The sequence below is a fragment of the Chrysemys picta genome, chromosome 3, assembly GCF_011386835.1.
Source record: "Chrysemys picta bellii isolate R12L10 chromosome 3, ASM1138683v2, whole genome shotgun sequence".
Classification (NCBI taxonomy): domain Eukaryota; kingdom Metazoa; phylum Chordata; order Testudines; family Emydidae; genus Chrysemys; species Chrysemys picta.
In genome coordinates, this window is record NC_088793.1 from 84,994,826 (window position 1) to 85,018,182 (window position 23,357).

Genomic DNA, 23,357 nt, shown 5'->3' on the forward strand with positions numbered 1-23,357 from the left:
GGCAAAATACGACCACAAAAACTATAATAAATTCATGGACTTTATTGATGACATTCCAGAACAGAGAAAACAACAGTTCAGAGCTATGGTTTCCGAGGGGCAAGCCATATCACGCACCGCTCTCCAAGCAGCCCTCGATGTAGCCAACACAGCAGCAAGATCGACCGCTACCGCAATAGTCATGCGACGGGGCTCATGGCTCTCCTCCTCTTTTTTTCCTCGAGAAGTTCAGAGCACCATTGAAGATCTTCCCTTCGACGGTGACAAACTTTTTGCTTCTACCACGAACGACGTGCTTCATTCAATGAAGGACTCAAGGACAACCCTCCGGTCTCTAGGTCTCCAGACACCTACGACCAGAAGACGGCAATATAGATACCAACCGTACCACCGGCCACATTACCCCGCATTCACACAACACTCCCATAGACCGCAGGAACAACAACAACGTCAAAGACCAAGATTCCAGCGACGTCGTCCAAATTCTGCAGGGGCACCTCAACCCCCGCCAACTAATAGGCAGATTTGAAGTCTTGGTCGAGGGTTTAGAAAGCAACGCCCCCACTTCAGCCGACACACCTATCTTTGGACACCGCCTACGACCTTTCTCCCATCAATGGAAGAATATTACCTCCGACAAGTGGGTTTTAGAGGTAGTTACAATTGGATACGTCATCCCCTTCCTCTCCTTACCTCCCACCCACCCACCCTCCCCGTCCCTCTTCAGGGACCCTTCTCATGAGCAGCTACTCCTCCAAGAAGTGCAACATCTCCTCCATCTGGGAGCAGTAGAAACCGTGCCAGAACGACACAGAGGGAAGGGTTTTTACTCCCATTATTTCTTAACAGAAAAGAAAAATGGGGGATGGCGACCAATCCTCGATCTCAGGCGGCTCAGCAAATTCGTCAAAAAGCAAAAGTTCAAGATGGTTACCCTCACTACCATAATCCCAGCGCTGGAGCAGGGCGACTGGTTTTCTGCCCTCGACCTACAAGATGCCTATTTCCATGTCACTATACATCCGGCCCACAGACGCTTCCTTCGATTTACCCTCGGTTCAACACATTTCCAATACAGGGTACTCCCCTTCGGACTATCCACAGCCCCCCGTGTCTTTTCCAAGCTTCTAGCTGTAGTCACTGCCTACCTCAGGAAACAAGGGGTCATAGTATTCCCTTACCTCAACGATTGCCTCCTCAAAGCTTCAACATTCGACGAGGCTCTCCGGTTCACACGGCTCACAGTCGATTGTTTCCTATCTCTCGGCCTACAAATAAACAGAGACAAATCCACATTACGCCCCACCCAGCACCTGCAGTTCATAGGCGCAGACCTCGACTCCCGGACGGGGTTGGCATCTCTCCCACCCGATCGCTTCAATTCCATAAACCAACTGGCCACAATCATTCGCAACAGTCCACAGGTGACTGCCCGAGACTGTCTACAACTACTAGGTCACATGGCCTCGTGCACTTTTGTCGTCCAGAATGCACGCCTCTACATGAGGTGCTTCCAAGTGTGGCTGGCCACGGTCTACAAACCGAATATGCACTCTTTAAACAAGACTCTCTCCCTACCTGCTCCAGTCAGAGATTCGCTACATTGGTGGACCGTTCACTCCAACCTCTGCTCTGGAGTCCCGTTTCTTCAGCAGGCTCCATCACTCACCCTGACGACCGATGCATCTATGACAGGTTGGGGTGCACATATGTCTCACCACACAGTACAGGGGCTATGGTCACCAACCGAGACCTCCCTGCACATAAATGTCCTAGAACTTCGAGCCATTCGCAACGCATGCCGACACTTCCTGCCACTAATCAAGCATCACCACGTACGCATAATGACAGACAACATTGCATGCATGTTTTACGTAAACAGGCAGGGAGGAGCTCGGTCCCATTCGCTGTGCACAGAGGCTATGAAGCTCTGGAATTGGTGCATTGCGAACAACGTCCGGGTATCAGCTGCCTATCTTCCCGGGATCATGAACACCACAGCGGACGAACTAAGCAGACGCTTCCCATGGGACCACGAGTGGGAGATAGACGAGAAAACCATTCACAACGTATTCAGCACTTGGGGTTACCCAACAATAGACCTCTTTGCAACTACAAAAAACAAGAAATGTCCCAATTTCTGCTCCAGAGCAGGACTGGGCAAACATTCCCTGGGGGACGCATTCATGATCTCATGGCACCAAAACCTATTGTATGCATTTCCCCCGATACCAGTTCTCAACAGGGTCCTGATAAAAATACGAACGGACCAAGCCAAGGTGATCCTCATTGCCCCATCGTGGCCCAGACAACCGTGGTTTCCGTTCCTCACCAGAATGTCAATCCAACCACCAATCTCACTGCCGCTCATTCCAAACCTTCTATCTCAACAACACAGCCGTTTTCTCCACCCCAACCTGTCCATGCTTCACCTCAAGGCCTGGTTCCTACATGGTTTTCCCAAAGCGAATTAGATTGCTCTGAACAGGTTCAGAAGGTGCTCCTACATAGCAGAACGCAAGCTACTCGCACGACCTATCTTCAAAAGTGGAAACGATTCACACATTGGTGTTCTGCTAAACACCTTTGTCCCACCTCGGTACCTCTTTCGATTATACTTGACTATCTATTGGGCCTTAAGCAATCCGGCCTTTCTTTTAGCTCCATCAGGGTCCATTTAGCTGCTATTACAACTTTCCACGACAGAATTGATGACACGTCTGTCTTTGCTCATGCTATCACGAAGCGTTTCCTCAAGGGACTACAAACCTTATACCCAGACATTAAACCACCGACCACCCCTTGGGACCTTCATCTGGTACTGTCTTGCCTAACTCAACAACCATTCGAACCCCTAGCCACGTGCTCCCTTTTACACCTCTCGATGAAAACAGCATTTCTAGTGGCAATTACCTCTGCCAGACGGGCAGGAGAAATAGCAGCTCTTATGGCACACCCACCATATACGATATTTTTTAAAGACAAGGTTACCCTCAGATTACACCCCAAATTTCTTCCAAAGGTACACTCGTCATTCCACATTAATGAACCAATACACCTGCCGACTTTCTTTCCGAAACCGCATGCGAACTCATTCGAAACCTCAATGCATACACTAGATGTACGCAGAGCCTTGTCATTCTATTTGGATAGAACCAAACCTTTTAGAACTTCCTCCAGACTTTTTGTCTCTATTGCAGAGCGCTCCAAAGGCACACCTATTTCTACCCAGAGACTCTCGAACTGGATTTCCCAATGCATCCGGTTGTGCTATCAGATGAAGAAGGTTACACCTCCAGACGGCATTAGAACACACTCCACTAGATCTCTGGCTGCATCTGTAGCGTTCTTACGCAAAGTTCCCCTGGCTGATATTTGTAAAGCAGCCACCTGGTCCTCTGACCACACATTTGTTAAACACTATGCCCTTACTCAAGGCCCTCTATCTGACATACGTTTGGGCAGGGCGGTACTTTCAACGGCGTTCCTACCAGATTCGAAGTCCCTACGTCCTTAAGATACACGGCTTTTAAGTCACCTGTAGTGGAGCACCCACAGGGACATCTCTCGAAGAAGAAGAGGAGGTTACTCACCCTGTGCAGTAACTGACGTTCTTCGAGATGAGTGTCCCTGTGGGTGCTCCACTACCCACCCTCCTCCCCTCTACTTCGGAGTTGGGGGGCCTCCGTTGTAGAGAAGGAACTGAGGAGACCGGCCACGCATGCGTACTATCAACCTAGATTCACAGTGGGGGGCAGCTTCTGAGCATGCGTGGCCGCTATGAGTACTGCTGCAAAAATCTCCGGGCAAAGGCGCAGGGACGCACCAACACCTGTAGTGGAGCACCCACAGGGACACTCATCTCGAAGAACGTCAGTTACTGCACAGGGTGAGTAACCTCCTCTTCTTTTCATCTCACCATCATCTTCACAAGAATCAGATGAGAGGCGAGACTCCTATTCAATTTTTACTTTTCCTAGTATTTTTCGTTCTCAATCTCATTTTTCAGAAATAAAGCTTTATTTCAGTTCAGGAGCAAAGAAAAGAGAGGTACCATGTGGACCCTTCAGGCCTTGTGTCTGGTTCCTGTTTGATCATTCCATATACCCCTTTGTTTGACCCACATGTAATGCTACTTCATTTTGCTGTGTCTAGTCCTAGCTGCTCCTAGATATGAGAGAAATTCTGGAGTAGCAGAAAAGCAGGGAAGAGATAATGGTACAGTCAGGCAGCTGTTTGAGGACTAGAGAATTGTGTTGCAGAAAACAAGGCAAAGAGGGTGCATGTGTGTGACAAGATCCCTGGAGTACAACCTGTAACAGTGGGACTGCTGTGCCCCCTTAATTCTCCAGCCTGGGTTGTCTCTGTCAGTGCTTTGTCAGTGACAAGCAACAAACCCCTCCAGGTGCTGTTATCACTCAGCCACCAGCATGCAGAGTCACACCCAACTAAGTTGCATGAATACTCTCATGAACTATACACAGGGAAACACCAGCAGATCTCCCAAGCCCCCAGCTTGGCACCCCATAAGTATACTGTCTTGCACTGCTTAAGACCTTCTCTTGAACAGTGCAAACTTATTAATTAGTTTACCACCTCATCAAAGGAAAGTGGACATGCACCAGTCTTTGTAACCTGAGCAGATTCCCCAAGCATTTCAGACAAACTCACTGGTTAAGATAAAACATTAAGTTTATTGACTACAGAAAGATAGTTTAAGTGATTATACGTGGTAAGAATAAAAGGTCAAAGATAGTTACCAAAGAAAATAAAAAGTAAACACGCAGTCTAAATCGTAAACCTTATTAGAGTAAGCAGTATTTGGATTAAGCATTTTTTTCTCACCCACCTGGATGCTGCAGATAGGTTACAGTCCTTGATACACGGGCTTTCTCCTCAGTTCAAGTCTGTCTTCCGAGCATTCTTGTTGCCTTCAGCATAGGTGGGGGAGGAGAAAGGGAAAAGCATGATACCACTGTCCCTTATTTTATAGCCTCATAATCCAATACAGACTTTATACCCTTTATAATCCAAAACAAAGTGCTGATGGTTCAGAGCAGTGGTTCTCAACCCGTGGGCCACTTGCGTCCCAATCACCACACAGCTGCAGCCCACATGACATCCTCAGGGCCATATAGGTAGTATATATATTGTGTGGATGCGACCCACATAACACATAGAGAGCTGCAGATGCGGCCCACAATGTAAACAGGCTGAGAACAACTGGTTCAGAATCACTGCGATGTTAGTTTTCTGCATGTACTGGTAAACTTTGTTGAGAATCTTGACCAGAACTACTCAGTCATTAGAAAGCTAGCTGCTGTAAGGGAAAAAAATGGTATAAATTCAGTTCCAACAGACAAGGATCCGAAGGCAAAGTGGAAGAACACTCTGGGCAGAACTTGTAGAAGAATATCACTAACAGTCATACACAAAATTGCCTCTAAAAAAAGCCAAAAAGGGAGGTTTGCAGCTCTAAGAGCTATCAGGCTGTGCTTTTTGGTGAGGCCAGAACTGGTCAGCAACACCAACCTCTTCAAATCAGTATGCCAAAGAGTAAAATAAAAGTATGTTTTAATTCATTCTTTAGTTGTAATTAATTAATAACTAAAACTCACTGGAAAACCTCGGATCCTAAAACCTCCAGTGTCACCTAAAACGGGTAGCTTAGGTTTCTGTTTCAGTCCCACTGGTTGTATTTCTGCTTTAGAAGTATTTGCAACTTGGTTTGAAGTCCCTCTCAGAAAGGGAAATCTAGTGGCTTAAAAAATTATTTTGTTCTCCTTAAAATATGACTATAATTAAATATGGAACGCTATCACTTTAAGCATGGGATATGGGTCCTGTGACTTTTTACCATGGTGGGACTGAAAACTTTTTGCTAATTTCTCATCAATCACCATTCTGGATGTGGTTAGTAGAACTTATTTCCTACATTTGCCTTTGAAGTGTTAGCTTTGTTTTATGTTTAGGAACATAGGAATTGCCATACCTAATCGGAGCAGTAGTCCATCTAATTCAGTCTCATGTTTCCAGCAGTGGTCAGTACCAGATGACTCAGAGGAAGCTGAATGAAACCCTGTGAAAGAAAATCAATCAATCAATAAATAAATAAATAGAAAAGCCTGTTCAAGAACAGGCAATGGTCAAACAAGCACCAGAAGAAACTTTCTCTATGTGCAGGTTATTTAAAGTAACTTAGGAGACATACTTCCTGCTGCTGTTTTGGGTTCCCTCCTGACTTAGCAGTGAGGACCATTATCTCCAAGAGGTTTGGCTTTAGGAAATCTTCTTAGTGAATACAATTATAGCAGAAAATTTAGAAAGGTACATTTTCCAAAATGTACCTATGAAAAACCATGAAATCTAAAGAATCAGTACATTTTAATTTATCTTTCTATATTTTAGAAAGAAAAATAACTCGAAGAGGTGCTACTTGTTTACAATCAGTGTGTTCAGAACTAACTTTTATAGGCAACATGCTACTTAAAATAAATGGTCAAGACCACCGTGACCCTCTGGGGCTAAGGTTGGTTACTAGCCGAAGTTCGGTTGGGTCCACAACATCCACACTGCTATTTTTAGTGCACTAGCTTGGTTCAAGCTAGCACAAATCTATCTACGCAGGCTGGGAAGCTCACTCCCAGGTGCAGTAAGGCATAACCTAATAGGTCTGTGCAATGTAAGAAGAAATATTAGGCAAGGTGGAGAGAGGTCATGTTTAAAGGGTATTTCTCTCATAAGGAAGAGAGATGTCTGTTTATTGGATGGACAGCTGAATGGGTGGTGCAGTAAGGGTGAATGTGGGGAAGTGCTTCATCCACACTCTGAAATATGCTGTATCATGATAGCAATAGGATGCAGTTTGAGCAATTAACCTCTTGAATTCTGGGTGGTGACATTCTGAGCCTCTATGAGGGTCAGGAGCCTAAGTGATAGAAAGCGTATAGTTTAGCCTTGAGATCTGAATTCTCATTCAGATTCTCTAAATTTGGGTTTTCTGAAAGATTTTTGTGAGCTTCAGAACTGAAATTGAAGCGGATACTTATCTGGATTTGTCTTCTCGTGATTTAGCTGTGTAGGGCTGCCAGCATCTGCCATTGACTCTACATAGTATCAGTGTGTTTTACAGAAGCTTTATGGGTTCATTTGAGAAGTTTGCCAGTGACGAACAACGTTGTGCCAACAATGAAAAAGTGTGAGAATATGAAGGTGGGGGGAAGAGGGGGAAGTGGCCTGCTTAGAGTGTGATGTGACAGAATTAGATGATTGACAGCCAGCTCCTGAAAAAATATAGGGTGGCAAAATTAGATGGTTTTCAACAGTAACAAACAATTGAAAATAGTGATGCAAAATGTACTTATCCTTAACAATCACTAGTGTGAAGGCATTAACCAGGAAGTTCAATACAAATTACAAAGTGATATGATTATTGACAAAAAACTTGCATATGTCTTCTTTTCCCTTCTCCTTTTACACTGGCTTCTTTTAATGATAAATATGTGCTACCAAGACAACCCAGGCAAAAATTATCTTTCCAAACTAGGCTGAATTACTGTGCGCTTGAGCTATTGCTCAATTCACACAGAGGGTCAGCTGGTCTGGACTTAAATATGGGCTCTTCCCCGCTCCCCTTGTAGTCTCCCCCCTTCCTTGGATATTCCTTAATAGCTGTTGATGTTCTCCCAGCACCACTGGAGGCCATTTTTCTCTGCAGTCCTCACTCCCTTTATTTTTAGGGTCCAATCTGTTAGATATCAGGCCTTGGTTACCTTCTGCTGGTCTTAGTGCTGCAAACTGAAAATTGTCTTACATTGGGACTGTGTGTGTGAGTGCACCTGGTGTCCCACTGAAGAGTGCTATTGGTATTTTAAAGTTGCAGTGTGAAGACCAGCAGAAAGGCAGAAGGTTACGAAGGTTCCATGCTAGGTTCCTAAGAGGTAGAAGGGAAAAGAAAGCAGATCTCCAGGTGCAAGAGTAACTAAAGGAGGAACAAGGAGTGTTGTCCATTTAAAATGGATATTAGTTAAATAGATCAGTCCGGATAATTTATTCATTCTCTCCCCTATATTTCCTTTTTCTGTTTATATTTATTTTTTCCTCTCCGCTGTCACCCATAGAGGGAGTAGGGGGAGAAGCAAAGGACCATTCATACACTCCTGCTTCTGTGGCACAACTTTCCCTTCCACCCGTCCATGTGTTGTGTGCAAGGACTTGGGGCAAGTGGTTGATCCAGAGACTGTATTGGCTTTTAATTGCTGAACGTATATTATGATGACTGTTCACTGTATTTTCTGTTCAGACCAAACTATAATCATGTTCATGTTATTTCACATTTGCGGTTAGTGTTTGCGGGATTAATAATCATTTATTTTGTTTGATTGTTTGGGATGGTAGGTCAGGAGGGGTATATGTCTCTCATAATAGTGGGACTTGTGTAGCTGGGACCAAGAGACTCTGGCAAACTGCCTGGAGTCTGTCTCAGTTGTGGCTTTAGCTTTCTTGGTAATGTGGACTTGTGTTGTGGGCCAGACAGCATCTCTGGCTTGGTAGCCATTCTGACCTTGGACTCGTCTATTCAGGACAAAGAGTGGCTCATGTCCAGGCTGAGTGGCTGTAGTCACTCTTTGCTGCAGAGAAATGTTCAATCTCTTTTTTTTGTTTACTTTGTTTTTTGTTTATTAAAGTTTCAGCCATTGTGCTATAAACTATTCATTAGCTTGTAATGTGTTGTTTGCAGGATCACCCTGTGCAAGCTACCATTCTGTAATTACAGTATGTTCGTCTATTTTCATTGTCAATTGCTGTTTTATGCAAAATAGTCTACACTCCATTAAATAACAATACATGCAGAAAGGAAGGGTTTTCAGAAGTATTCCATGCTCCCATAATTTTTACTGAATTTTAATCTTGGTTTCAGCTACAGCTATGATCTGTCACACTCTCTTCAATATAATCTTACCATCCTGAGAATGCCACTTGAGATATTAAAAACTGAAACAATTCAGACTCGACAGGAGAGCTTTGATATCTTTGAAGATGAGGGACTTACAGCACAAGGTGGAAGCGGTAAGTGTATTTTAGACATACTGAATTAATACTAATATAGTTAATGACAAATGCAGTTAGAACTATTTTTCACTTCAGCCTACCTTGCAGAAACATCCAGCTTTTTTAATTGATCAGTGCAGTCTCATAACAGTCCTCACTTAATAAAAGATTACATAAAGTGCCAATTACAGATATTTGAATATGAGCAATGTAATTTCTAGAGATGATTAATCATTTATTTTGGTAATTTACATTGTAGCTAAGGGAGATAATTGAGCATGCTGACATTTTTCAGCAATTGATTATTTAGCTCACCCAATAGGTATGAATTTACAAATGAAGCAGTAATAAATTTTCAGTGAAGTATAAATAGTGCTAATAGATTTTGTCTTGTTTAATGTTGGTAAATATTGATGACAAAGAAATTGTATATTACCACCAACTTAAAGCATTAGGCTCTACAAGGGACTCCGAACAAAACACACATTAATTTAAACTGCAACCAAAGGCTTCCATTTTGGATCTGACAAACACAGCAGATTTAAAGGGATATTAATCAAAATTTTTTATAGTTAAAATGTGTGTTCATGTCTGATTTTTCCTGTTTTTCCGCCCCCCTCTTCCACTCCCTCCCCCACAGAAACACTTGAAAGTTTTATTTTAGGTGGGTTACTTGGTTTCTTTCTTTCTCTAATACTTCATGTTAATCATTTTTAGCAGAGCATCATCAACAAAGTTGGATTGTAATTTTTTTTTTTTTTTGCTGTATCTGTTTAGTATTGTAGAAATATGCGAAACCACATCAATGAACATACAGTTTATAACTTTGGTCCTTTCCCATTTTTCTGAAAAAAGTATAATGATTTCAAAGTGAAAGAGATGATAGCGGTTCCCATGAAGTCCATTAGGGACTTTCGGTTGCTATTGATTTTACATGGAAAGCATTCATATACTACAATGATGGGTGGCAGTATAAAAATCTTAAATGCTTAACTTTAAACATGTGCTTAAATCCATCCCTGTTCAGCAAGTCCTGCAGCACATAATTAAGTGGTTTCCTGAATTGGGGCCAAGCACAATCAAATTAAAAGCCTCAGTTACAGTGTGTTTAAAAATGAAATTATCAAACATGGTTGAGCTCTTTTTTATTATTGTTGATGCATTTTCATTTTAACTTTTTAGGTGTATTTGGGATTTGCAGTGAACCATATAAAAAGTACGTGTGGAATGGTCAACTGCTGGACATAGTAAAAAATACTGTTCATCATGACTGGCTGTTATATGTTATTCATGGATTTTGTGGGCAGTCCAGTATCCTTTTTACTATAAGATTACAAATATTGGTTTATTGCATTTAAAAGTTTGTGTATGGACAGAAATTCATAGGACAAAAGATTAATTACTGCTTCAGTTGTTACTAAACTATTTAAAAGGATTTTCACATGTATTATGATAGTCATTTAATTAGTTTTGCATTATTTTGCCAGATTTTAAAAACATAGGATCTAAAAAAAGATATATAATTGGAAAGATAATGTCCTTACTGTGTCTATAAAAGATGAAGGAAAATTCTTAACCCAAGCACACATTTTACAGTAAATCACTGTGTGATAATACTATGGAAAAATAAGGTTCCAATCTTGCAATCACTTCCATGCAGGCAGAGTGCTGTGCCAGTGTGGAGCTAATTGCAAATTTGAGTCCTAGTAGAGCAACTTGACAAACTCCTTTGGGACCAGATGATATTTATCAGGGAGTTCTGAAGGGGGGAAAAAAAACTGTGATAGAGCTTAATTATTCACATAGAGATGTGCTGATATTATTGCTAAAACAGAGGAATTATTTTTTATTATTTTAGGATTGGATTTTCAAATCACTGAGACCTAACACTGCTTCAGTTGAAGTCAGTGATAAAATTTACTGACTGCAATGGGACCAGAGTTAAATCGACATTGAGTGCTTTTAAAAATTCCATTCTAAGGCTTTTTTTTTTTAAATATAGATAGATATATCTACTGCAACACTAGTGGAAAATATATCCAAATCTTAACTTTATACATAAATGATTAATATAAACCTATGCATACATCATTTAAATGAACTGTCCTCTCATCTTAATAGTTAATAAGAATCTAGCATACTATAGATGGCTTATTTTAATCTATCATCTTTACCATACACCATTAATATATACAAGCCTATTCATGGGGAAAAAATGAAAGACGAAGGGGAATATGACTATGGATTCAGAATTTAGGTATAACCTTTTGCAAAAGATCTTCTGAATTCATTGTATTTTCTTCCATCTCTCCATTCCCAGACTCTTGTTTTGCAAAAGCGTCTGTATATGAGTAATTCTGCATGTGAGTTATCCCATTCTTTGTGCATAAATATTTGTAGCTTTGGGGCCTTAGTATTTAGTATGTAATTTTGCACAGGTAAAGTTATGCATCATCAAACTTAAATAACACTTTTCAAAAAAAAAAAAGTATGTTTGTGTGTGGGAGAGAGGGAATACAGTGATACTTATCCTTAAAGTAGAATAACTAGATTTTAAAATAAATTGCCTTGAGCCTCAGTTCTTTCAGACAAGTCAAGAAAGAACAATACATCACTTCATGATTATTTTTTTTTTGAACTACCCTTTAATGCAGGCGTTCAGATAAATGGCTATTGTTGAAGAGCACACAGCACAAGGTGGGTGAGGTGGCAAAGGTGGTCTGAAGCTCCCTTGTGCAGTCCTGTGATTCTGGGGCTGCTGGGTGCAGGGCTGCTTCCCAGGCATAAATTAGAACAGTTTCAAGGCTACTCTAGCTTACAGGAGCAGTTACTGGCCTCAGCTGGCCAAAATGGTAATCACAAATCAGTGCTTTTACAGGGGCATCTTGGCTGGTCCCATTGTGCTGCCAGCAGCAGAGATCTGAGTGATATCTTCTTAGCATATGCACAGTGTGCCTCAGGTGGCATGTGGCCAGGATTGATTACTCAACTTGGTGCACTGGTTGGATCATTAGCTTCCCTGGCCTGGGCCAGGTACTGATGGGGTGTGTGATGTGAAAGCTGAACATAGCCTCTTTGTTGGCTCGATGTCATAGAATTGATTCTCCCTCCCCACCCTCACTTCAGTGCCTTGTTATGCCTTCCTTATGGCCAGAATATGCTAAAATTGCAGCACAAAGTGGCCTCTAGAGGATCTGGCCCTCTGTTTTAATTGCATTAACATTGAAACATTAAAAAGCTCAAGATTTCCCCTACATACATGCTTTTAACACCTACTTGCAGCAGATCTGCTTGATGACTAAAATGTTACCAAATGTAGTTCCAGTCTTCAAGGAAAGGTGAATGAAGGACAAATCTGACAAATAGATGTGCGTGTCTCACCTCAGTATGTAAGCAATCAAAGATAATTAAGAGTAGATTAATTCAATACCTGGCAAAGTATAAACTGAAGTCAAATCACCACTGCTTCTGTAGTATGTTTCAGTGGCTTTTACCTAGTCTGATTATTGAAGTTGTTGCAAGTGAACTGCCTTTCCAGAAAAATCATTGGAGGATAACCTATATATCTGATTTGGAAATAAAACTCAGGAGTTCCTAATCCCAGAGTTGACATGGACTCCTCCGGGGGCCTTAGATAAATCTTGTAACAGCTCTGCCTACATTGTTCCTTCTGTAAAATGGAAGTAATATTTATCTTCTTCCATAAGGTGGTTGTGCGGATTAGTTGATTTATTGTAAAGAGCTTTGAAAATGGAAAGCACTATACAAATGATTATGGTTGAAAAGGGAATTAATGTCTCTCCCACTCGTTAAAGAAATCTGAAAAAGTAAAAAGGAATTATGTTCACCTGTGTTGTTAGAGGTCTTATGAAATAATATTAAAATAGGGTTTTCATTCAGAAAAAAGCACAATAAAATACATTTTCTTTGGAGTACATTTTTTTTTAACATTGGCCAGGACTAAAGTAAATGAAAGGAAAATAGCTTTGGGAATCATAAAATGTGTAAATCTTAACCTTACTTCCAAGAACTGTTAATATATGGTCGTCCAGTGCATGTCACTCTGATAGCCAGAAGATCAAGCAAATTTGCTGGAACACGTTTTCTAAAGAGAGGAGCAAACTCTGAGGTAAACTAAATCTCTCAACTTTCATTTTGTACTGCACTACATGAAGGTCTTATCCTACTTCCTTAGTAGAGAGCAGGATGGTGTCCTTAAGGTTTTGGTAGCTTATTCTTCATTTTATAGTTATCACATCCATAGTCAAAATGTCAAGGGGAAAAATGTAAATTTTACTATTTAATGATAATTAAATTAAATATAAGAAATGAAAGCCAGGATAAGAAAAGTTTCTGTTGTAATACTTTAGTGAGTATAGTGAGGTATTTACCTGTAAGGTAGAAAAGAAAATTCTGATGAGTTGAAAGATATAACAGCAGCAAATGGGATTTAATTTGCTGTAGAGAATTCATGCTGTAGTTACTCATAATTTATTACAGCAAATATGTTGAAATTTTATATAGTTACTCATAGTTCTTTCATGTGTATGCTGGTGCACATTTTCTTTGCACTGTATGTAATAGCTGTTGAAATCCAGTCTGTAGAGAAATAACCCGATATACAGACCTATATTTAGGGCCCAACACTGCAGTGAGATGATGTAGATCTTTATGCTCCCTTGTGGTACCACTGGCATCCTCTAGGCTCTGCACAGATATTTGGGTCTATGCTAGTACATCATATTGTAGGATTGGGGCCAGAGGCAGGGAGGCAACCAACTTTTTCATGAATCTGATGATCAGTTATCCAAAGCCTGCCTGACCTCAATCCTAATTATTTATCACCTTGCGTCACCACCTAACAATATTTGTTTTGCTTGCATCAAACCAAGTTACAATCAGTCAGACCTCTTCAGGACTAATGCCTCTTCAGCTCCATAATCGGGCAGCAAGCAGATCAACATTTTGGCCATGTGTGATTCTTGGACACATTTAGAACAACTTTTTGCACTAACCCTGTCTCTGTTTTAAGTTAAATATTTTATAGCGGGATTTAAAAAGGGCTGGACAATTTTGTGACCAATAGTAACGTAGCTTTGCATGCTGATACAAAAGTAATCAAAAGATGGGAGTTACATCAGATATGCCAAACCCATGAAAAAAACCACACAGAAATTGGCTTGTTTTTGGCTTAATTGGCTTGTATAGTTGCTTGTTGGCTAGTTTTTGGCTTGTAGCTTGTTGCTTCTTTTTTATTGATCGGCTCCCTGCAAGCAGGGGCAAGTATGGGAGAGAGTCAGGGATGCACAGCAGGCCCACCACAGTCCCAGACTGCATGCCGGGGGATCTGGTCACATAGAGTGTTGGGGTTCTTAGGGAATGACTTCTTTTGGCCTTGTTTTGAAATGGGATTAGCTTGTTTTTTGGCATATTGTGAAAATTGGGGTACTTATTTACCATGTGAAAGTTGGCAACTGTGACCAATTCATTTCCCTGCTTTGGAATTCTTGTGCTATGATTTGACATCCCTTATTTTTAGTTTTAATTAGTCCTGTCATTCACAGTGTTGTTTCAGTATCTATGTATGCAGCTCTGAAATTTAATGTCTACAGTATTTGCATTTTTTTTTGTTTGTTTCAGGGGGATGTTGCTAATGAAGTAGAAACTGAACAAATACTTTGTGATGCTTCAGTGATGTCATTTTCTGCAGGGAGCTATTCTTCTTACGTTCAAGTTCGAGGCTCAGTCCCACTATACTGGTCTCAAGATATTTCGACTATGATGCCTAAGCCACCAATTACATGTATGTTCAATATATTCTTTATGGTAGCCTATGGTAAGCAATGTGTTTTCCTAAAAGAACATGCCAGAGAGAGAATAGGTGAAGATTAATCTTGTAAAAACTAAAAAAAAAATTGTATCTTTGTTTCTTCACTGTGAAGCTACAATTAAAGATTGACCAGCAATTTTATAAACATCCTGGTTTATGAAAGTGTTCATTAGTTAGCCACAAAAATTAGTTCCAGATTGAAATTAGACTTGAGGAATTTGGTGACTTCTTAATATTAGATGTTGTGCCCACAGTGGCCCTTTATTGCCCTAATGTGGCAAAGCTTTTGATACGGTCTCCCACAGTATTCTTGCCACCAAGTTGAAGTATGGGCTGGATGAATGGACTGTAAGGTGCATAGAAAGCTGGCTAGATCGTCGAGCTCAACGGGTAGTGATCAATGGCTCCATGTCTAGTTGGCAGCCGGTTTCAAGCGGAGTGCCCCAAGGGTCGGTCCTGGGGCCGGTTTTGTTTAATATCTTTATTAATGATCTGGAGGATGGTATGGACTGCACTCTCAGCAAGTTTGCAGATGACACTAAACTAGGAGGCGTGGTAGATACACTAGAGGGTAGGGATCGGATACAGAGGGACCTAGACAAATTAGAGGATTGGGCCAAAAAAAACCTGATGAGGTTCAACAAGGACAAGTGCAGAGTCCTGCACTTAGGACGGAAGAATCCCATGCACTGCTACAGACTAGGGACCGAATGGCTAGGTAGCAGTTCTGCAGAAAAGGACCTAGGGGTCACAGTGGACAAGAAGCTGGATATGAGTCAACAGTGTGCACTTGTTGCCAAGAAGGCTAACGGCATTTTGGGCTGTATAAGTAGGGGCATTGCCAGCAGATCGAGGAACGTGATCGTTCCCCTTTATTCGACATTGGTGAGGCCTCATCTGGAATACTGTGTCCAGTTTTGGGCCCCACACTACAAGAAGGATGTGGACAAATTGGAAAGAGTCCAACGGAGGGCAGCAAAAATGATTAGGGGTCTGGAGCACATGACTTATGAGGAGAGGCTGAGGGAACTGGGATTGTTTAGTCTCCAGAAGAGAAGAATGAGGGGGGATTTGATAGCAGCCTTCAACTACCTGAAGGGGGGTTCCAAAGAGGATGGAGCTCGGCTGTTCTCAGTGGTACCAGATGACAGAACAAGGAGCAATGGTCTCAAGTTGCAGTGGGGGAGGTCCAGGTTGGATATTAGGAAAAACTATTTCACTAGGAGGGTGGTGAAACACTGGAATGCGTTACCTAGGGAGGTGGTGGAGTCTCCTTCCTTGGAGGTTTTTAAGGCCCGGCTTGACAAAGCCCTGGCTGGGATGATTTAGTTGGGAATTGGTCCTGCTTTGAGCAGGGGGTTGGACTAGATGACCTCTTGAGGTCCCTTCCAACCCTGATAGTCTATGATTCTATGAAGACTGCAGCTTTCTTTGTGCTCATGATTCTGTACCCAAATAGTCATTTATCTGTTTGTCTCCCATGGAAGAACATTTTGGATGACATCCTGGCGCTGTTAACCAATTGAAAAATTCCCCTTAACTTTCATGGGGCCAGGATATATTTGCCCTTTGACTTCAGTGGGACTACTCACATGCTCAGAGTTTAGCACATTCATATGTTCTTTACTGGATTGGGCTTGAGTTTGTTAGTCAGTAACTGTCCCCGCCCTTTATATCACTGGCTAGCTTGCACAAGTGCTGCCCCAGTGGGTATCTCTAAGTGGAAAAACATCTCTGGGTCCAGTGCACTGGTTGTGTGTAGAACAGAAGTGGAATGGATGTAAAAGTGAAAGAGGTTACAGAACAGGTAAGTAACAGTTTCTTTCTAGTTATCTAATTTTTGACAAACTTAAAAAAAAAAAAAAATTAAAGGGAAAACCTTTGCTTTTACCCTGTTGTTTCTTTAATGATAGAGAGGTGTGAATTGTATTGATATTATTAAAAAATTAGTAAATCTTTTATAAAAAATGCATTCATAGGAAAGTAACCTTTCAGAATCTGAAATTTTTTTTTCCCCTGAATATATTTATTTACTTTGTTCCAGTGGACCAAGCAGATCCATTTGCGCACATAGCTGCACTTCACTTTGATCAAATGCTTCAGAGGTTTGGCTCTCCCATTATCATTTTGAATCTTGTGAAGGTACAGTATTGTTTAGTCATAACTTGGTGTGGTATAAATAAATCAATAAACTTAAAATAAAAATAATTTTAATTATACTAAGTTTTTGCATTTAAAGCCAGATTATAGACTCATTAAAGCCAATGAGAGTTTTGCTGCTTAAATTTGGTTCTGAAAGCTGGCCTTGCACTAAATATAAATTTAATATTAGTTTCTAATAGAAAATGCACATATTCAGATTAATAAATAACAAGATTACTTGTAGGAAAGCTTGAATGAACAAACAGGTGAAATTCCTCCCTTGCTGTTTTCACTCCTATCCATCGTTAAGCCGGTTTCAATGTATCAGTTGTCCTTCTAACACAGAAGAGTTGGATATGGCTCCCAGTGGAGCTTTTCCATGCAATTTTGAAACAGCCAGAAGGATTACATTTTATAGTGAAACATAAGGATCCATTTTGATTGGGTCTGAATGCGCTAATTCCATCTCACAATGAGCTAATACCAGCCCACAAATGGAGGACCTTTTTCACAAACCTGTTCCCCTACCCTGGTGTACCTTGCATTATAACTAGACTGCCAGTATAGTTCTCCAGAAATAAAATATCCTTAATGATTGTACACTTCTTGCAATACATACTTAATCTTTCCTTTCAGGCTATTGGAATCACCCCACCTCGAGCAGCAATATTTGAACCATGGGTTTAAAATATGTCCAGACAGTAATACCAGTATGAAGCCTGGAAATCTGTGGCAGAGCCAGGAACTGAATCTAGATATTCTGATTCCAGTCCCCAGTGCTTTAACCAAAAGGCCATCTTTCTTGTTTCTGCTTCACTCTATTTACCACCAAAGTATGTCACAGTACCATCATATGACTGCAAGAAGTCTTGGTGATAAATTTCCAAACTAAAACTACTGTACCCCATGCAAAACATCTTGAAAAACAGTAAATTCTCCTTTTGTCTGTCAGTGTCTAATGCATATCTTAAGCATTTGACAGGCAGTCTGGATGATGATGGAATATTAAATATAAATATTACTTTTAGCCTTCTCATCAAAGAGAGTAATTTAGATATGTATTAAGTGTTGAATATTTTCAGATGCTAATGATAAATAAGTCTTGAAAATATAAGGATCTGTTTGACAGTGAGAGAGTGTGTGACAGACAATATCTGTTGAACAGTATTTGAATCCAATACCTTCATAAGCCAGACACTTTATTGAAAAGACCAAACAGTCCTTGATTGGCATCCAGGGGGCCCAACTTATTCTGAGAATGAAAACCACTGTAAATACATATATCCCACACAGGGACCAATTTGTTTTCTCCTATTTTTGGAGGAAGAAGATAGGTGATGGCAATAAGGGTCCAATCATACTAAGAAGTTGCATGCAAAGAACATTACTCACATTGATAGATTACTGGATTGTGTCTTTAAACAAATGAGCTGAACGAAATTAGGTACAGTTATATAATTTGGATTTAACTGTATAATTCATGTTTGAATTTATAAAAGGGCATTAATACTTTGAACATAAATTAAAAAGAACACTTGGAAGAGAATAAATTTTGAACTTTTGAATAATTCAATCCAAAAACTGCAGTATATCTATGCAAAATATAATGAAAAAGTAAATGTTTAATGTATGTTTTGCCTCTTAACAAAAAAGTTCAGAGCAGAAAAGGAGGAATTTCATCTTAATGTTTCTGTTACTAACTGCTTCATAATTTTTGTGACCATATGGGTAAAATATGTACGTTTTAAAGAAAATAAATACAATTGTAATAACAATAAAATGATTTAATAGACCTAATTAATTATACAATGCCTATGGAGAAAGGAAATGTAGAAAAGAAATAGTTGCAGAAGAGGTATATGGTGTGACAAAGTTCCTCCTCTATCTTGGTGGGTCCTGCGCTTATTGGCGGATTTTCTTGCTTCAGAGATTCACCATGTGGGTTGGGGAACAGCCCAGAGACCTTCCCCTCTAGAAGAACCCACAGTCCAGGTCAATTGGGAGGTTTGGGGGGAACCCGGGCCCGCCCTCTACTCCGAGTTCCAGCCCAGGGCCCTGTGGACTGCAGCTGTCTATAGTGCCTCCTGTAACAGCTGCATGATAGCTACAACTCCCTAGGCTAAATCCCCATGGCCTCCTCCAAACACCTTCCTTATTCTCACCAGAGGACCTTCCTCCTGGTGTCTGATAACGCTTGTGCTCCTCAGTCCTCCAGCAGCACACCGTCTCACTCTCAGCTCCTTGCGCCTCTTGCTCCTAGCTCCTCACACTCCCCCCACAAACTGATGTGAGCTCCTTTTTAAAACCAAGGTGCCCTGATTAGCCAGCCTTAATTGATTCTAGAAGCTTCTTAATTGGCTCCAGGTGTCCTAATTAGCCTGCCTGCCTTAACTGGTTCTAGCAGGTTCCTGATTACTCTAGTGCAGCCCCTGCTCTGTTCACTCAGGGAAAAGAGAACTGCTCATCCAGTGACCAGTATATTTGCCCTCTACCAGACTCCTGTACCCCACTGGTCTGGGTCTGTCACATATCCCTCCCCCCTGCTCAACACCAAGGGGTTGGGCAGCTTGGGACGCCAGACAGTGCACACGTGACAAGCCATCAGCGTTGCCATGACGGCTCCCTGCTCTGTGTTGCACACGGAACTGGAAAGGTTGGAGGGATAAGAACCATCTGGTCACGCTTGTGTTCTCCTTGTTCCGCTGCATCCATTGAAGAGGGGCATGATCGGTCACGAGAACAAATCTGCGCCCAAGCAGGTAGTAGCGCAATGTTTCCATGGCCCATTTTACAGCGAGGCATTCTCTCTCCGCCACTGTATATTTTTGTTCCCTTGGAAGGAGTTTCCGACTGAGGTATAGAATTGGGTATTGCTCCTCCCCGACCATCTGTGATAGAACGGCCCCCAACCGTTCTTCCGATGCATCCGTCTGCAGGATAAACTCCTTGGTGAAATCAGGGGCTATCAGTACGGGGTTACTGCAGAGGGCAGTCCGTAGGTCTGTGAATGCTTCCTCTGCTGCGTCAGACCATCTCACCAGATCAGGTCCACGGGCTTTCACTAGGTCTGTCAGGGGGCTTGCCCTTGTGGCAAAGTGGGGGATAAATCATCGGTAATACCTCACCACACCTAGGAATGCCCGGACTTGTTTCTTGCGACTTGGTCGGGGCTAATTTTGGATGGCCTATAACTTGTTCACTTGGTTTTACCAGACCTTTTCCCACAATGTAGCCAAGATATTTGGCCTCCGTAAACCTTACAGTGCACTTGGCAGGGTTTGCTGTAAGGCCAGCTCGCCTGAAGGTATCGAGGACTGCCTCCACCTTCTCCAGGTGGGTTTCCCAGTCTGGGGTATGAATGACCACATCGTCCAAGTAGGCAGCAGCATAACTGTTATGCGGGCGTAATAGCTTGTCCATGAGGCGCTGGAAGGTAGCTGGGGCCCCATGTAGTCCAAAAGGGTGGACAGTATATTTAAAAAGACCCTCTGGTATAGAGAACGCAGTCTTTTTTTCCTTTGCGTCTTCTGCAAGGGGAATCTGCCAGTACCCCTTTATCAAGTCTAGGGTAGTCAAGTACCGGGCATTACCCAGACCATCCACTAGCTCATCTATGCGAGGTATGGGGTACGCGTCTAACTGGGATACTTTGTGTAGTCGCCGGAAGTCGTTGCAAAATCTTGTGGTGCCATCAGGTTTGGGCACCAGCACGATTGGGCTGGACCACTGTGGGATTCTTTGATGATCCCCAACTCCAGCATTTTTTTTACTTCTGCTTTTATTTCCTCCCTTTTTGCCACTGGCACCCGATAGGGCCTCATTGTTACTCTGGCCCCAGGGTTCGTGATGATGTGGTAATATGTCTCGGTTGTTCGACCCGGTTTTGTCGAGAACACATCTTGGTTCCGGAAGATCATTTCAGATACCTCATTCTTCTGGTCTGGTATTACATCGGGAGACACTCTCACCTGTTTGGAAGGCTTGTTTTCCTGAGTTAGGTCCTTTTGGACCATTGTGCATGCCAGGGTTTCAGAAGGTTAACGTGATAAATCTGTTCTTGTTTTCTGCGTCCTGGCTGCCACACCTTGTAGGTTACTTCTCCCACAGGTTCAACCACCTCATAGGGCCCCTGCCATTGGGCCAGAAGCTTGCTTTCTGCCGTGGGTACCAACACCATAACCCGATCCCCTGTTTGGAACTGTCGCACTTTTGCCTGGCAATTGTAACGGGTTCGCTGGGCCTCTTGTGCCTTCTCCAAATGTTCCAGTACAATAGGGGTAACCCGGGCTATCCGGTCTCGCATCTGCATTACATGCTTTCCCCTCATTGGGTTCCTCTTCCCAGATCTCTATGGCGATATCTAGTATGCCACGAGGGTGACGCCCATATAATAACTCGAAGGGGGAAAACCCAGTTGAGGCCTGAGGTACCTCCCGGATAGCGAACATAAGGTAGGGTAGTAGGGTGTCCCAATCCTTCCTGTCCCGACTTACCACCTTCCTTATCATAGCCTTGAGGGTTCGGCTAAACCTTAGTAGCAACCCATCAGTCTGCGGATGGTAGACCGAAGTTCTCAGGGTATGTATATGGAGCAGCGTACAGAGGTCCTTCATTAGCTTCGACATAAATGGGGTTCCTTGGTTGGTTAATATCTCCTTCGGTAGCCCCATTCGGGCAAAGATCCCCACCAGCTCTTTGGCTATAGTTTTAGAGGCCGTGTTCTGCAGGGGGATGGCTTCTGGGTAGTGAGTAGCATAGTCCAAACAACAAGTATATATTGGTGGCCCCAAGCCGTCTTCTCCAGGGGTCCCACTAGGTCCATGGCTATTCGCTCGAAGGGGCCTCTATGATGGGAAGGGGTACTAAAGGTGCCCTCAAGTGGGGATGGGGACTGTGCAGCTGACACTCCGGGCAGGAGGCACAGTACCTCCACACTTCTTCATGGACTCCGGGCCAGAAGAACCGTCGTAGGACTCGTGCCAGGGTCGTCTCTACCCCGAAATGCCCCCCCAAAAGATGACTATGAGCAAGACTTAATACAGCGTTCTGGTGTTCTTGAGGTACTAGGATCTGCTGTACCTTCTGCCCCTGTACTGGTGCAACCCGGTATAAGAGATCCTTCTTCATTATGAAGTAGGGTCCTGTCCCTGGACCCCATCTATTTCAGTCACCTCCTTCCTAATGTTGTCATACCTTGGGTCTTCTGCCTGGTCCCGTCCAAAATTTCCTCGCCCGGGGCTAATCTGCCCAAGATCTAGGGGCCCAGTCTCTGTTGCCTCTATTGGTTCAGAAGCATTAGGGTGGGGGTCAGACTCAGGTGCTTCTCCCTCCTGTGTGGCCTCCTTTTCAGCTGCGCGGTTCTGCCTACCTACAAGAGCAACCCTCTGGCTTTGGGTCAGTATTCGGGTTCCCAAGGCCTTCGCTGCCCTTCTTTCCCTTTTTGTCTTTCTACCCTGTCTGGGAGTGGAGAACAAATCTGGGGATATTTCAGAGAAGATTGGGGGTTGACAGTCTGCTGTGGATGCCTCACCAATTTTAGGGTCCCCATCTTTCTCCAGTCCCCCTACTCGGAGTAAGTTTCCAAACCCTGGGAAGTCCCTCCCTATGAGCACCGGGTATGGGAGTTTAGGGACTACACCTGCTGCTACCTCAGTCGTGTTCCCTTGGATCTCGATTTTTACTGGGATGGTGGGGTAGTAACTAACTGTCCCATGGACACATGTTATCCCCGTACATTTAGACTGCAGCAGCTGACTACGCTTCCCGAGCTTCCCGGAGATAAGCGTGATAGCACTCCCCGAATCAACCAGTGCTGTGGTCTCTATCCCATTTAGTTTCACTGGTCTGGTATACATATGTGCGGTTAGTGAGACCCCCACAAGGTGGATTAGGGAGCATGGATCTGCCCAGTTCCCCAGGTTGCACTGCATAGGCTCTTCAGCATTGGGACACTGTGCAGCTATGTGTCCTCACTCCCCGCAGGCATGACATCTGTATGGAGCCCTAGGTGTTCCCCGGTCTCTTGGTTTGGGCAGTCTAACATCACGATCCTCTTCTTCCTCAGTGCTCAGACTCTTTGTGGCCTCTGATGGGCCTTCAGCCTCTCTCTTTTTCCACCTGGGCCCTCCTGGTGGCCCAGTCACCCGAACTTTAGGGCTGGGTGCTGCTAGTTTAACCCGGGGTGCCTCTTCCTTAACTGGTCGGGTCAGCTCCCTCGCTGTCCTTCGCCTCTCTACCAGGGCGACAACCTCGTCATAGGTGGAGGGTTTGTTCTGGCTTACCCAGGCACGAAGGTCTGGTGGTAGTCCCCTCATGTATCAGTCGATGACCAGAA

The 23,357-nt window shown here is 42.9% G+C and overlaps 1 protein-coding gene across 6 annotated transcripts in view; it reads left to right on the top strand.

Moving 5' to 3' along the window:
* The window catches only part of FIG4 (FIG4 phosphoinositide 5-phosphatase), a 168,761-nt gene that overhangs the window by 43,079 nt on the left and 102,325 nt on the right, over nucleotides 1-23,357 (top strand). For all 6 annotated transcript variants that reach the window (XM_065590216.1, XM_005287634.5, XM_065590213.1 and 3 more), the window contains exons 6-10: nucleotides 8,921-9,069; nucleotides 10,234-10,362; nucleotides 13,080-13,180; nucleotides 14,692-14,854; nucleotides 16,926-17,023. In XM_065590216.1, the coding sequence (XP_065446288.1) occupies nucleotides 8,921-9,069; nucleotides 10,234-10,362; nucleotides 13,080-13,180; nucleotides 14,692-14,854; nucleotides 16,926-17,023 (640 nt within the window). The remainder of the gene's footprint in view (nucleotides 1-8,920; nucleotides 9,070-10,233; nucleotides 10,363-13,079; nucleotides 13,181-14,691; nucleotides 14,855-16,925; nucleotides 17,024-23,357) is intronic.